Source organism: Parasteatoda tepidariorum, chromosome 10, assembly GCF_043381705.1.
Source record: "Parasteatoda tepidariorum isolate YZ-2023 chromosome 10, CAS_Ptep_4.0, whole genome shotgun sequence".
Taxonomy (NCBI): Eukaryota; Metazoa; Arthropoda; class Arachnida; order Araneae; family Theridiidae; genus Parasteatoda; species Parasteatoda tepidariorum.
In genome coordinates, this window is record NC_092213.1 from 68,837,944 (window position 1) to 68,854,757 (window position 16,814).

The 16,814-nt window shown below is 29.3% G+C and overlaps 1 protein-coding gene across 2 annotated transcripts in view; it reads left to right on the forward strand.

The window, feature by feature from the left end:
• The window catches only part of LOC107448681 (dedicator of cytokinesis spg), a 62,041-nt gene extending 46,641 nt beyond the window's left edge, over nt 1-15,400 (forward strand). For both annotated transcript variants that reach the window (XM_071186398.1, XM_043044705.2), the window contains 8 exons: nt 3,800-3,941; nt 5,003-5,169; nt 6,802-7,149; nt 8,272-8,495; nt 10,373-10,634; nt 11,921-12,170; nt 13,702-13,790; nt 14,895-15,400. In XM_071186398.1, coding sequence (XP_071042499.1) covers nt 3,800-3,941; nt 5,003-5,169; nt 6,802-7,149; nt 8,272-8,495; nt 10,373-10,634; nt 11,921-12,170; nt 13,702-13,790; nt 14,895-15,266 — 1,854 coding nt within the window. In that variant the 3' untranslated portion in view covers nt 15,267-15,400. The remainder of the gene's footprint in view (nt 1-3,799; nt 3,942-5,002; nt 5,170-6,801; nt 7,150-8,271; nt 8,496-10,372; nt 10,635-11,920; nt 12,171-13,701; nt 13,791-14,894) is intronic.
• Nucleotides 15,401-16,814: the final 1,414 nt, after the last annotated feature.

The following is a 16,814-nucleotide window of genomic DNA, read 5'->3' on the forward strand; positions in this document are numbered from 1 at the left end:
TTTTTTTTTTTTTTTTTTTTTTTTTTTTTTTTTTTTTTTTTTTTTTTTGTTTCTCCTTTGTTTGGAAACCATTTATGCTCTATTCAAAATTGTACCTTGTAGTTATATTTTGTAAGAAATTAAATTCAAGGATTTGGAACTATACTTTGAAAGATTGTATGATTGTTAAAAATATTGATTCCGTAAAAAATGACCTCAGATTTTAGTATATCCAGATCAGAAACAATGTACTTTTAAATAGTAATTTGGTTACTAAGAATAAAAAAAAGCACTTGTGTTTATTTGGTTTATTTAAAAGGTAAAAATAATATACCCTGGTTTTTCAAAACCTGCTCCTAGTTTTGTGTGTTGAAACAGAATACTATTGAACTATTCATTTTTAGTTTTGGTTTCCAAAGAAGTTGTATGAATAGGAAAGTGTAACGATGTATTGTGAAAAAATATTTGGTTATAAATTTTTTTCTTTTACCTTTCTTAGTTACTGTTATACAGTTAAATATCAAATTACACAAGCCTGCGAAATTGAACTTTTTGAAAAATACAAGAGAAGTTATTGTTGATCTATATGTTATTTGATGCGCTGGTTTCGAAAATGACCCTCATTTTTACCAATCACATCAGGATTTTTTATAAAATCGATATTAATGTTTTTACTAAAATCTTATTTGGAAAGGAATTCTCTCAAGCAATTTTGCATGTACTACCCGGTAACTGTTCTCTTCATTCATTTTGATCTATGTAAAAATTAATCTTGGGAAAGAAAATTGATTTTTGAGCTATCAGCTAACTTTTTATAGGTTAAAATGAATAAAAAATACTGTAACCAGACAGCAGAAGTTACCTCTGGTCGGAAGAAAAGCAATAAGTTCCTTGTGTTCTAACTTTTTACATCAGTTTCTAGAAGAAAATCACCAACATACCATTTTAATTTGTTTTTATTGAGATAACTCACGCAAAATTGACGATTAACCAAGAATAGCAAATATTGTGTATGTGTATATGAAAGTTTGAAACGAAAAACAAAACAAACAAAAAACAAAACAAACAAACAACAAAACAAGCAAAAAACAAAAAAGAAAAGTTTCTATTTAAGTATATGCTCGTTTTTCTCTGAAACTTATTTTTGATGATCTTCTTTTATGCTTAATCTCCGGTTCATCCCGAGCTATCATCCAACAGTAGTCAGCGAACATGTTCTTGTCCCATCTTCCTTGATATTTAAGCTCCGTATCTCTGATATCTTGATGGAACCTTTCCCCTTGTTCTTCGCTGACTGCTCCTAAATTTCCAGGGAAAAAGTCCACAAGTGAGTGACGGAAATGCATTTTTACACTCACGGAGCAACCCAACGTTTTAAATTTGTCCAGCATTTTCGTTACAATTTCCTTATAATCAGGATCCCAGAATTGTAACCATATAATTACCCAGAAATTTACTGACGACATCTTTGAAGGCAACCCAAGCTTCTTTTTCCGTTTCTGTTAGTCTCAAATTCCTTATCCTTCATGAGTTTGCGGATATGGACCAACAAATATTCCTTCTTTCAACTTAGCTTGGGATAAACATGGAAACTTTTTGCACAGGTATTTGAAACAATTGCCATCTTTTGGAACAGCCTTGACAAACTGCTTCACTACACCTAATTTTATATGCAGCGGGGTAACAATACTTTTTTCGGATCAAATAACCTGTTTCGAATAACATTCTTGGTGCTTGGCTCAAGATTTTGTCTTTTCGGCCATTCTTTTCTGACCCAATGTTGAGTCTTGTCACGGCTGTCCCACTCACGAATGAAACATGAGAACTTTATAAATCCCCCTTGTTGACCAAGAAGCATGGAGATAACTTTCAAATCACCTCAAATGGTCCGACTGTGGTCGATATATTTTCTTTTGTTCAGGACGAGAGTCAGGTTTTCGTAGCATTCTTTTAAATATACTGAGTTCTCAACTGGTACTAGCATACTAGCTCCCATGATGAAGAAGAACAGCTTTGAGGCTTCTTTTAGATGAATCTATAAACAGCCTCCACACATCCACTTGTAGATGACATCAAATTTGCTTATCAATCCAGGAGCATCAGAACAATAGATCAAGTTCTCCTCCTCATCAAAGTACTTAATAAATTCCTTTTCACGATTCCTGTACCAATAAAAAGATGTTCCCTTGGCCAATAGGTTTTTTTCTTTCAGTCTGGAGCCTGCCAGCAATCCAGCTGCCTCTTTCGAAAGGCCAAGATCTCTAGTCAGATCATTAAACTCAACCTGAGAGGAGGGCTGAGGTAAACCGGCTGGAGATGGTTTATATTCGATATCGGACCCTTGAACTTCTGGATGTTTCGAGTCTGAAGACTCTGAAGAGATTTGGTAATTCAGTTGAAGGCAAAGGCGCAGGCACATCAGGTCCATGAAGAACGGGGCGTATGGCCGATGGAATACTATCTGGAAAAGATATCAATCCTTGATTTTTCCGGTTATACCCACGAACATGACAGGAGCAAAAATAACAATCATTAAAGTGGTTTGGGGGCTCCCTCCACGTCATAGGAATTCCAAATCGTAAAGCAGTCTTCTTTCCTTGATGCCATAAGCGTAGATCATTGAGACACTGCGCAGAAACTTCATGAGATGCCCAAGATTTGTCCTGATCCAAGAGTTTCATGTCAAAATATGCGAGATAAAGTTGTCTTACATAGTCTGAATTGCTCCTCATGCGATTTTTAACAACACTATATTCTCCGCATGTATAACAAGAGTCACCTGGGAAATTTTCACAATGTCTTGGAACTCAAAGCCATGTTTCACGAAACGCACAGAAAAAAGTAAACTTTAAAATGACTCCCTATTACACTTGCTAGTGTTTCTGAGAGGTCAGCGAACCTAGATAAGGATTCTCGCGACGCTGTTGGTTGAGAGAGATTGTGACAGGAAGTAGTGATAGAGGGGTACTTTTGTAGATTTGACCAAAGTAGAATGCTGGTCAGTCAAGAAGGGAAGAAATTCGAAAACGAAATTTTTTTTATGGTAATTGTTCATAAAAATTCCAGTAAAATAGAATTTTTCTGAAACATGTGACGTGATGGACATTTTTCATTATTATTTTCCATTTCAGCAACAAAAAATACATTAAGTTCAGCTATCAGACCCCCTTGTATTTTTTTCATCGCAGGCCTGTGTTATTAGATAATTAAATTGGTCAGTTTAAATATGATTCACTGAATCCTTCATTGAGCTAGAAAATTATATGCACTAAAATATTTTTTAATACTTAAATTTTAATAATTAAGATTTATTCATTTCAATAAAGTACAGCTTTTAATGACTTTTTTTTTCTATTTTATCGACACAACTAAATAAACTGACAACTGTAACAGAATTAACTATGGATGTTTTTATTTATTTTTTCTCATGGTCTCTAATAAGATGAGTTTAATCAGCCATAAAATAAAATCATAATGCGAAAGGAAAATACTAGACAAAGACATTATATGTGCATCTTGATATGATATTTCAATAAAGTTTATTTACTGTCTGTCCATTGCAAAATGAGCTCTTTTATATGTTTGGCAGAAGATGCCTATCTGCACATTTATGAATCTATAAATATACTTATACTTACACAAGCAGCAGCTTTCACACCTACAGAGAGTGTAATAAACTGTTTTCAGCATGTCTAATGTCTGGGACCCCAGTTTGTGATGGACAGACAGTATTATTTTTATCATTACTTTACACATTGCAACCATTATTATTTATTACGATTGTTATTTTGTATATTAATTTTGCAATTTATTTACATAGAATAAGGTGTTTGTGTATCGAGGGCTAGAATATGAAAGAATAGGAGCATTTACCCAGCGTTTACAAACAGAATTTCCCCAAGCTCAAATTTTGATGAAAAGTACAACCCCTGATGACAGCATTTTAAACTCAGATGGACAATGTATCCTTTTAGTATTTTCAATATCCAAATATTCTCATTGATATTGAATATGTTATATATCTTTTAGATAAACTGCAAATATACTTCATTATGATTTTAGAAAATTTCATCTGCTTTTTTATTGTCATATTTTATGCAAAATTCTGTATCAAATTCCTTTGGGGCTTCTCCAAGGATTTGTTAAAAAGTATTTCAAATTCAATTTAAAAACGATCATAGGTACATAAATTTTTAATGGCATTAACTCTTCATTCAAATTTTTAGCTTTTTTTATGCAAAATTTGCTTATTATGTTAGTTTAAGCCGAATGCTTATAATAATAATCTCTCTCTGACTGGGCCAGTATCGCAGTCAAATTTGCTTAGGTAAAAATTGTGCAGCAGATTGACTCAATAAATTCTCTAAACAGGGTCCTTGATTAATCCAGTTGATAAAAAAAAACTTTATTTATCGGCATTCTGATTAGCATGTTCTGCTGTATTTAGCATGTTAAATCCATGTCGATTATCGGTGATTAACACAGAACTTTCTGGTTAGGTCACGCCAGTCATCAGTGACTGAGAGTACAAACTTAAGACTGACTTTATAAAATGGCATTGCTTAATAATTGCTGAAAATTTGTTTCAAATGTACTTAATCTATATTTATTACAAATCAAAATCAAATATTTATTTTATTTCAATCTGGTAGTAGTATGCTTATCATTGCTTTACCACAATGGGAGCACTCATGGCCTAGTAGGGGTTTAATTAAAAATATGCATGTCATTTAATGTGTGTTAATTAAAAATTAGTATTTTGATTGATAATATCTGTACAGACTTGTCCGAATATATTAACTCCAGAAGTTCTGTTTTATGTTTGTGATTTTTTTTATCAAATGATAAGTATATTGGTTATGGCTAATGATTGTTAAAATGTGTTTAATAGTAGTATAGTAATTGATGAAAATATCATTTCTAAAATAATAAATAAAACAATGTTTGTTTTGTAAACACATTCTGTATTTTAAAAATTTAGTAAATTTTCATTGATTTATTTATACATTCCTATATGAAATAGATATTCAAATTTGTAATGTTAAACCCATACCCAAAACACGTCCTGAATTTGAAAATCGAGATATTCCTGAGAAAATCATCAGCTACTACCTAGTTAATGATGTTTCGTCCTTTCAGTTTGATCGACCAGTACAAAAAGGTCAAATTGATAAAGATAATGAGTTTAAGGTAACATTGCATAAATTTCTATTTTTTACTTTGAATGAGATCTTTTAACTTAATGTTATATGTCGTGAAATTAATTGGAAAGTTGCTAAAAAAAATCTTGCTTTTTTGTTTCAATTAGTAAAAATTTGAAATTTTATGTAAAAAAAAATATCTAAATTAAAAATTATGTAAGATTTAATGAAAAAGAAATATTGTTACAGTTATACTCACTAAAATATTTTCTGAATAGTTTAAACTATTTAATTAATAATTAAGTTTTTAATTTTTCTTGACATTTAAAAAAAACTTTCAGGTAAAACTTAAAATTAAATAAAGCTTTATTATCAAGTGTATGTTCTACCATTGATAAAATGTAATAGATAATAACACTTTAAAATAATTTATGCCAAAAATAATTCATATGAGTTGAAGAGGCAATTGAAAGACTTATTCAATTGAAAAAGACTTATTTAATTGAAAGAATAATTTTCTAAGCCAAACTTTTTTTTAGAGGAAAAAATTTTAAATTTTATTGTTCTTTAGTACTGTTTGCAGCTAGATACTATACAAATTTCTCAAACTTCTTTGAGATAACATTACAAGTTACAGAAACTATTGTATTGTTTTCATGGAAATTGCATTGTTTTTCATGCAAAACTTGAGAACTATTTTTATGCACAATTTGAAAATGTGTCTTATCATTTCAAAGCTTTAAACTGTATTTTGGAGTGTATTTATTTTTAAAATTTTATTTTAAACATTTATTAAATGTGTGATTATTATTTGTTCGAAGAATAAATGCAATATCTTTAATACTACATAAAAAAGATGAATCATTAAAATTATAAGAAATAAAACTACAATATTTTATATGGAATATGTTTCAGTTTAACAACTTCCTTAATAACTTCATGCAAAATTACAAAGTAACTAAATTAAGCAAACTATTTGCATATAATTGTACTATGATTACATTTTGTATGTAATTATAGTATATTTTTAAGAAAATAGTTTTAGTTAAATACATTAATTAAAAAGTGATTGTAGCATATCTGCCAACTCTACTGGATTTTACAAGTTTCTCCTGGTCTACTGCTTTAATTAAAATCCTCATGATTTTTGTTCGTTTTAGAAAATTCCCTAAAATTGAGTAAGTTTCCTAAAAAAATCCCTATTGAAATAGAATTTTTGTACAAATTATTGCTTGCATGCTAGAATATTTAAATAAGTATTACTAACACATCATGAAGCAAGCCTCGTTTATAGAAATCAGTTAAAAACTTTTTTTGTTCTAAAATGTTTATTTTTATTCAGATTATCTTTTATGAATTAAATGCCAAATAATACATGAATTTATGAGTAAACATAATACATAACATTTTAAGCATGTTTAATGTCAATTATAAGTGGAAAATATTGCAGTTTTTCTATTTTGATGACTATAAAAATCCCTAAAATTCCCCGGGTTTAAAATATTTAGTATATTATGCAACAATTATCATGAAATTTATATTATAAAATCTACTGAATTTTTTTATTCATGTTGGCAGCTATGTTTTTGTTAAATTTTAAAAAATGTAGTTTCTTCCGACTACTGATAAATATCTCTGTTTTTTTAAATTTATTTTTCTTTTATATTTATTGCCACTTTAGAGCTTGTGGATAGAACGGACAACGTTAACTATAGCTTCCCAACTCCCTGGAATATTAAGATGGTTTGAAGTTATCAATTGGCATGTGGTGGAACTTTCTCCCATAACACATGCATGTGAGACAGTGGAGCACATGAACAAAGAGCTACGCAAACTTATTGCACAGTACACAGCAGAGCCTCGCCGCTCAATCAGTCCCCTCAGCATGCGTCTTCAGGGTGTCATTGAGGCTGCTGTGAATGGAGGAATAGCAAAATATCAAGAGGCCTTTTTCACTCTTGAGTTCAGCTTACAAAACCCTGAAGAAACTCACAAGATCATCAAGCTTAAGTCTCTCATCCTTGAAAAGGTATTTTTTTTTTGTCATAACTACATAGGCAGTTTTCCCCCCTTGAAATATAAGGCATGGTGCGTAGCGTTTTTATAAAGTGCTTAAAGGTGCTTTTTTTTTCGTTTTTTAAAAGCCCTTAAAGGTGTTAATTTTCCCTTTTTGAAAATGAGATTTTTTTCTCTACCAAGTTGTTTTTAGCCACGTATTATGCAACTCATTCTTTTCACATTGTTCTATTTAGCGTTTTCACAATTCAGTGCTTATTTTTTTTATTGCTCTATTCTACGTTTTTACAATTCATTCAACCGCAATTTATTAATTATTTTAGCGTTCTGTCGGTTCATAGTGTAGAAAAAAATGCCAATTATTTTGCATGTTTGATGAAATACTTGCGAGTACATATGTGCAACTACTAAGCTGGGTTCGGTGAGATTCTTGCACTCTCATTTGCAACTCTGCTGCATTCATTCATTCATTTCCGGCTTCATTTTCCACCTACTGATATCAAACTGAAAAACCTCTTGATTTTTTTTATAATGGCTGATATAGTCAAGAAATTGTCAGACGATTGTCATCATCAGAAGATTGTCAAAGATTGTTCATTGTCAGAAACTGGTCATTTTTATCATGACCATGTAAAATCTTTAAAAAATTATTTTGCATTTTGTTAGTATTTGAGGGACCAGATAGTAATATCATTTCGGTGCATTCGATATTTGTTATCAAGATTTTATTTTTAATCAATAATGTATTTGCCCTCATTAACAAGAACTTTTCAATGCCAGATCGAAATGGATTGAAAAAATGAATTCGTTTTTAAGACTAACAAATATTTAATGCACCAAAACGACATTACTTTTTGGTCCCCCATATATATATAGTGCTTTAAAATATTTTTTGAGTGCTTAATAAGTGCAAAATATGCTTATAAGGTGCTTATTTTTAGTTGAAAGATTTGGCTATGCACCCTGTTCTCACAGATTTCTAGTTATTGATTTTTTTTTACCCTGTAGGCATTTTATCGAAAATGCAAACTTAGTTAGTAAATTAATAAGAAAAAAAAACTTTAAATATGAATAAAAATAAATGTTGATTACCTAACACAAAATTATTAATGATTTGCATACATCATTTATACAGGTACAAATTTTGGAGGGTGGTTTATCACTTCACGGAAGACTTGCGCCACCTGAAGTGATACCTTTACATAGGCGGTTGGTTGACCGTTTCTCTGTGATGAAACAATCGATTAGAGAAGTAGATTCTCCAAGTTTAGCATCCAGATTTACCATTAACCGAAGAGGGGATTTGCCACCCACACCCTCTACAGAAATTCCAGATTACAGAAAGCCTTCTATTGTGAAGTAAGTAAATTCCTACCTCTGTATTTATTTAAAATTTAGTCAATAAATCTTTCTTTCTTCAAAGTCACGCTCATTACTGGCTCAGTAAGCGAGTAGATGACCACTTTAATCATCCAGTGTAGAGACCGAGGGTGTGCGGTATCAATCCTCTAAACTGTTCCACTGTAAAGTAAATACTAACTAAATACTTTAACAAGCTCTCTAGTTTTGGACATCAAAACAGAACAGCAGATTATCTACAAAGGTGGAGCAGCAACCAAAGACTAAAGAAGAATAGCCCATTTAGCCAGGCCGTAGTTAACAACATTCTTGCTGGTAANTGAAACAGTTCCTTGTACTTGCAAATTTTGCCACGAGAAACTGTATTGATGGCGCTGGCATTGAAACACAAATTACTACAAACTGTAGTTTCGTATACTAACGTGTTTGTGCACGCTTAAAATTGGTATTTATTGTGTTGATGAAGTTTTACAGTTGTGAGAAGTCATTTTGTATTATACACCTTTCTTAAACAAAATAACATATAGAAAATATAATATTATTTATATTTTATGAAATGAAATTTAAAAATATAGCTTAGATCTCTGCCAAGTTTGTGCATAAGAAAAGAATCAAAGATGACTCAGAATTCATTGAAAAAAGTTATAAACAGATTTGATCAGCAAACAAGACAATTACAATTCTTGTTTGATTAAACAATTTTTTAATTGTTATGTATCAATAATTACTTAATTATTTGTTTTTGAATAAAAGTATTTTTAATAAACAAATTTTATAACACAATTGTTTTTCTGTATCTCTAATTGCTTAAAAAAAAGGCCAGGGGGGTGCAGCTGCACCTCCTTGCACCCCCCCTGCCGGCGCCCTTGGTAGAGACCGAGGGTGTGCGGTATCAATCCTCATTAAACTGTTCCACTGTAAAGTACAAGTCGCTGGGGTACCCAAACGAAAGAGCCATCCTCTCTGCAGAGGATCAAAATTATGATGGCATTTCTTTGGATCATCCTCAGTGATGTTTCTCAGATAGTCACCAATAACCCATAGTGTTGCTCTAGTGCGACTTAACCTATTATCCTCAGTGGCTGTCCCAATGATTAACATTTTGTTTTGAATTATAACTGAAATAAATTGTTTATTTTAAAAATTTCTACATTTAACAATTGATTATTTTACTTAATATTGGAAATGGTTTATTTCTTTCTGTAATAAGAAAATAGTTTTTTGTCTCTTTTTATCATTAAAAATAATTTTCCTCTTTAAATATTGAAATTATTACCTGTTTCTGCTCTTTAAGGCCTTGACTGTATCAGATTACAACTTTTATATTTTAAGTAATTGAAGCTATTATAACGCATGGTAGTTTTGGATTTTGTAACTCTAATTAAATTTGAGTATAATGGGACACACAAATGCAATTTCTACACATCTTTATGCTTTGACTAAATTTTTCTTGTTTTATGAAAATCATAAGATTGTCTCAAGAAAGTGGTAAAATTTTAATTACTACTAAAGATAATACAGTTTCTAATCATTGCATATCTCTTTAATAAAATGTGATTTTTAAAACTAGAAATAATTTTACTTTAAGTACAAAAAAAAAAATTTGTTGAAGATTTAGGGATAGAAATAATAAGGTCAACACAAATGTTCAAAAGATTTTATAAATAATGTTTATTTTTAAATCTATAAACATTAGCATTGTAGTACATTACCTAAGAATTTTTTTTTACAAAACATTGATTAGTTCATTAACTGAAGTAAGATTCATAGGTCTCAAGTATGTTATTCTAAAATATTTTTTAAGCTCTTTGTGCATGATTAAAATGTGCATGACTGTAAACTATATTCCATTCTTTTTCTCTAATTTCAAATTTTAGTACTCCTCTTCCTCCATTGCCATGTGATTCCACTAAGAAAATGGACCCTTGTGGTAGCAATCGATCATCATCATCAGGTTCCAGTATCTATGGTCACTTCTTTCCTGAAGGTTCAGATGAAGAAGAAATATATACTCACCCACCCGACAAACCGCAAGAAGTTCCTGTCAACATACCTCTGTCACCTCTTTCTTCAGTGTTGCATCCTCCTCCATTACCTAACAGGCCACGCTCTGTGGCTTTGAACTCTCTTGAACCAAAGGTACTATTCTCTTGAACCAACAACATAACCTCAAAAATCCAGACTTATAAAATCGGGAAGCCACAAAAATTGTGACAATTTCTTTTCAAATTTTGATAAGAAAGAAATTATTTTAATCAATTTTAAATTTGAGAATAAATGTGGAAATACACGTGTTGCAATATTAGAGATCATTCATGTTGCAAAAAAGATTATTTATGTTTTTATGTTACAACATAATTTCAGTAACCATGTAGAAATCCGTAACATTAACTGCTGAAAAAGCGATTTGCAAAACTACATGGGTTTACAATGAAGTGATTACTCAATTGTGCTTATAATATTGTACTGTTAAAAACATTGTTTTTAAAAAAAATAATTCTTTATTTTTAAAATTAATTACTTAAATTCGCAAATTCATGTATTTATTGTGTAAAAAAATATCTGGATTTTAAAAACAGCGTGGAAATTTATAGTAATAATTACTGCAAAAACAATTTTCAAAAAACATGCAAAATAGTATACTATATCTATTTTAATCATCAGATGAGATCATGATTGCACATTAAAAATATATATATACAGTACAGGACCCGTTATCCGTAAATCAGAAAACCGGAGCGAAATTCGATAAATTTTCCCGCCGTTTGAAAAAAAAATTTTTTTTTTTTTTCCTCATAAGATTTTAAAATTTTTCTTTCTTATTTGAAAGATGTTTACCTTACCATCATTTTGGAAATAATCATTAGTGTATTACTTCATCGTTGTTTCTTCTTTTTAAGATTATTTCCAAATATTTTTTTTTAGTTGGGTTTAACAATAAAAAAAACGGCTTTTTGCAGCGATTCAGAAAACCAGAAAAATCAGCTATCCGGAATAGGGATGGTCCCAATCGGTTCCCTACTGTATATTGTCGAAATTATTTTATGGATTTCGAAATTTTTCTTTCAAATTCTTATTATTATTAAACTTGTGTTTTTCATTGAATAATTTGAATCTCTATGCATTTTATTGTTTTGTAGTACAATTGCATTAATGTAACTATTATTATTTCAATTTAGTGCTATTATGTAACTATAAATTTAAAATTCTTTTCTTTTTTATTATTATACTAGGTATTTGAAGAGAAATAAATATAATTATTTATGTGTATATAGTTATTTATGTGTATAATTATTTATAATAATTATAATACTGATATAATTATGCTAATAAATTATACTGGCTATAATTATACTGATATAATTATACTATATGATATAATAATACTGATATAATTATTTATGTGTATATGATTTTCATCATAGATATGCAATGACAAATCACGCCCTCAAACCTCTCCCATGAAGGACACTGGGGAAGATTACTCTCATCCCAGGGGTTATCCTTACAATCGATTAATGAGCCCCAACATCCCTTTGAAGTGGTTGAATACTCCTGATGGGATGGGTGACAAATCATTAACTAGTCCAAGCAATAGTCCCAAAGGATCTGAAAGAAACAGCTGGTCTGAACAGAGTCTTCTACCAGAAGAAGCTCCTCCCCTGCCTCCAAGAGGTAGGTAATCTGATTACTCATTTTACAATACAGTGAACAGTCTCTTTTCTGCAATAAAATGGTCATTAATGAAGGTTGGTCATTCTTAAGGGTAACCTCCATTGACTTCAAAATTTTATCGAAGGTATATGATTTTTCGTAAACGATTTTGATTTTTGTTAGAGTAATTTTCTTAGTGTGGAAATGCCACTTGAATTGGCATGGAAACCAGATCGATGAATAAAATATAGCATCAATAAAAATGATCCCTACTAATATAATTATGCATAAAAACAAATTTAGGAATTGTGAATGAGAGATCTATTTTAAATAAATAAAATTTATTTTATGAATAATATATAAGAATTATGTTTTTAGTTTAAGGTTACATTTAATTTTATATCATAAAATTGTGACAGCTCTAAAAGATGAGAAGAGGTTTGTTAGTTTCAGATGCTTAGTTTTTTTTTAAAAATAACTTTCAAATCTAAAATTAGAAAACGTAATTGGAAATGGATTGGTCATGTTTAAAGTAAACCTAAAAAATTTAGATTTAAACAAGTTTTTGATTGGAACCCTAAGAGCTATAGAAAAAGAGAAAGGCCTAAAAGTACTTGGCACAGGGCGATTGTAAAACTAAATGAAGGCAATAGGAAAGACATGGAGAGAGGCAAAATACCTGGCCACAAATAGAGTGAGATGAAAAGCCATGATAGAAGCCCTATGCTTCAATTCAGAGTAAGAAGGGATATGTATGTCAAAGCATTTCATATTATTCTATTTATAAATTATATTGTGTTAAAGTGTAGGGGGTAAAAAATAGTGATATTTGTTTACTAAAATTGTTTATAATTCCTTTAGCATTTTGTACAAGCAAGTTTTTGTACTAGAGCTGGGCTTCAGAAAAACAACAAAATGGATAATCTAGAGTTAATGGTAATATCAGGGGATACCAACCTTTTATTTATGCCAATTTTATGAAGCATAATTTAACAGTTATCAGTAATGATCTGGTTGTTGAAGGTTACTGTGAATCACAGTTTTTGGTACTAAGAGCTAGATCAGCTTAGATTTGTCGATTTTCTTTGCTTGTTAGAAAAAGTTCTGACCTTAGCATATGTTTAGAAACCTTTTTTTAAAGGAAATGTGTTTATTGATTTTGACTTCATTCATTTTAAATTCATAAAAGCAAATAAATAATATAGAAGAAATTGTTTTAAATTTCCTGGCATCAGATATTGTTTGCAATTTTAATTCCAATAATAAAAGCAAAGCTTTAACGGCAGACTTAATTACTTATTTGAGTAAGGGTTTATTTTTATTGTAAATTAGCCAGTATACTTTGTGGGCACAGTTATTAGTTAAGTAAAGATCTTGTTTCCCTTATTAACTTTTTTTTAAATTTATGTTAATTGTATAAAAATAAGCAAACTTTCCCCTGACCTATGTTTGAAAACATCATCAAAATTAAATGTTACATTAATAAATCTTCTAAAATTCAGTGTAAAATGTTACTATTACATACTTAAAATATTTCTTTTTTTGCCATCAGGTAATGAGAAAAGAATGGTTACTTCTTGGACAGGAGTACCCCCTTCTGAGGATTCCAAACCTGCTCTTCCACGTAGACTAACTAAAAAAGTAAAAAAAAATTGATATTGTTTTTGCAATGCATTAGTGTATTTGTTATTCATTTAAAATTTTAGTTTTGCTAGTTTCTTCTGAAAATAATGTAATTATATTAATGCTTCACTAAATGGTCTTTTATAAAATCAAAAGATATTTGTAATCATTAGTACTATTATTGTTGTCATTTTTATCCATGTTTTTAAAAAATATGAATTCTCTCTGTGTTTGCTATTCCTATGCATAATAAAATCTCTTTTAGTCAATCATGTTTGTCGGTGAACTTAGATTCCACAAACTATTTTTATTCCGAAGAATTTAAATTTCCTTCTTGCAGTCAGATATTTAAAAACTTTTCTAGAATAATTTTTAATGAAATATTTCTTGAATCCATAATAAAAAAAGAAATAGCTATATTTAAAGTTAAATTTCCTGATCAGCCATTTATGAAAAAAAAAATTTATGTAAAAGAGATAGTATGTGCATATATCCATCAATACGATTGAAAAGAACTTGCTGATTCATTGATGCTGATATTTATGAGAAGAAGATGACCAGAATTTCAACGAAACATTAATTTGAGATTCAGAAAAGAAAAGAAAAAACGAGGATAGTGATATTGTTTAAAGTAGCTGCTTTTTTAGATAAATGCATGATGTATAATGTTTAAAATGCTGGAAAAAAATTATTGTAACATTAAGTAATTTTTCTTTAATTTTAGAATAATTGCTTATAGTTATTAATTGAAGATTGCTTATTATAATCAATATATATATNATATATATATTGATATATGTTAAGTGAACTTAATTTGCATTACAAGAAGCACTCTTAAATTCTTAAATAAATTTATTCACAAAACCTCCAAAACTGATCAATAAATATATTTTTCAATTAAAGATTTATTTCAAAGTGAATTTCTGGAAATAACAGTAAAAAGAAAAAAAAGTTATTTTCATTACCTTTAAATGTTTGGAGATAAAATAATGAACACATTTTTCCATTGGGTGCATTTCGTTCAACTTTGTTTTACTTACTGGCAAAAAAGTAAAACTTTTCTTTGAAAGAGGAGTGATTGTAAAACATGCATTAACCTGATCATTTTAAATGTCTTTCCAGAGCTCAATGCCTGCAATGGCCAATCAATCCAAAGAATTACAACAGTTCACTATTATGACAGATTCACCTGATTCTCAGTCAACTCCTGTTATTTCAACGCCTAGTCCTATTACAGAATCTGCTCTTCCTCTTTTAAACGAGCCTACACCACCTCCTATTCCCAACAAGAAGTCAGTCGTAGCTGTCGGTAATAGTAACAGCAATCCAACTTCACTTACCACATCACCTAATCAATCACCTGTCAGGACGCCGGAGTCAATGATTAGATCCCAGTCAATACCAACTGGCGTCATGCCTCTAATTCCACAAGAAGGCGGTATTGACCTTGAAGATGAACTCAATGGCGATAGAGACGAGTCCTCCAGTGTCTGATAGACACAAGTTACAAAATTTTAACTTAATCTCCTTGGAAAAAGATCTTGATGCAGTTCAGATCAAGATCTTTAATTTATATGAAATAACTTTTATTTCATGAAAGTACCTATTACTGTGGAACAGATACTTTCAACGCGTTATTTCTGTAAGTACATATTACTGTGGAACAGATACTTTCAAGACAGTTATATATAATCTATACTGTATGAATAGATAACATGATTGCCAATTTGTGTTTTAGAAATTACTTTTTTTCTATCTTAGATACATTGTAAGTAACTGTATTGATCTCTTTAAAATTCACTTGTGAAAAAACAGGTTTTTTTATGCAAAATTTCTAAACTTGTATGTTTAATAATAAAAAATTCAGTGATGAGTAACAGTAGAAATTTGATATTAAAAGGCATTAATGGTTTTACCTTATAGAAATTCTAGTCATGCAGAGTCTTACTTATTAGCATTTGTATGTATACATCATTTAGTTAAATATAAATTTTAATTATGTATATTTTTTCTAAATTTTTACTATGTATATTTTTCTTGGCTGCTTTTGCTCTTATTTGTGGATTCGCTCAATTATGTTCCTTGTATAGATAAATTCTAATTGTTTTTATGTGAAAAACTAGCTATTTTTGTGCTTTGTCTTTGTTTGTCGTTCATTTTTAAAACCATTCATGCCTCTTCGGGTTACTTTTATTAAATTTCATGATCTTTATATATTTTTATATGCATGGAGCAAAAAGACAGCTGAATTTTTCTTTTTTTTTCAAATGGAGCCATATAAAGAGTTTTAATAAATACGTGTTGTTACATTTTTAAATTACTTTTGTTATGTATACACAAAATTGGGTAATATCATTTAGTTTATTTATATACACTTTGTTTGTGATATTAAGATTTTTCTACACATGTAAGCAGTGCTTACTAATAATATGTTTTTATGTATGTTTTAAAGAAATTTTTTTACTTAAAATGCTGGTAAAAACATGCTTTTATTTGATATTTATGTGGATATCACTGAAATGTTTTTTTGAAAAATAGTTTGTTTATTTTTAATGAAGAAAAATTCTTTTTTAAAAAACATGCTATTTTTCAGCAATATCGTAAAATTTTTAAATAATTGAATTTGTTTTATTTTGATGGTGTAGTTTTAACATTTGCATTTTCAAAGCCTAATTTTTTTATTTTTAGAAGTAAAAAATCTATTCTAGACAGTATAATTTTTGAGTTAAGTATTATTTATGGAAAAATGTGTAATTTTTACCTTTATTATTGTTTAACCAAGGATTTTAGCCTAGTTTAAGTAATTAAGTTTTTTTTTTTAAACATAATTTATTATTAAGTAAGATTTTTTTTAAATAAGCAGTTTATTTCCTTAATTTGGAAAATTCTGACTTTTAAAAGATGTCTTAGTTTATATGTATTTATATATAAAAATTAAGATGCATAATATAGTTTACTTTTTATAGAATTTTCTTAACATTAAGATAAAGCATTCTAATGCTCTTATCTCTTTTAAAATTTTGAAAAATTTTACTTTCAGTG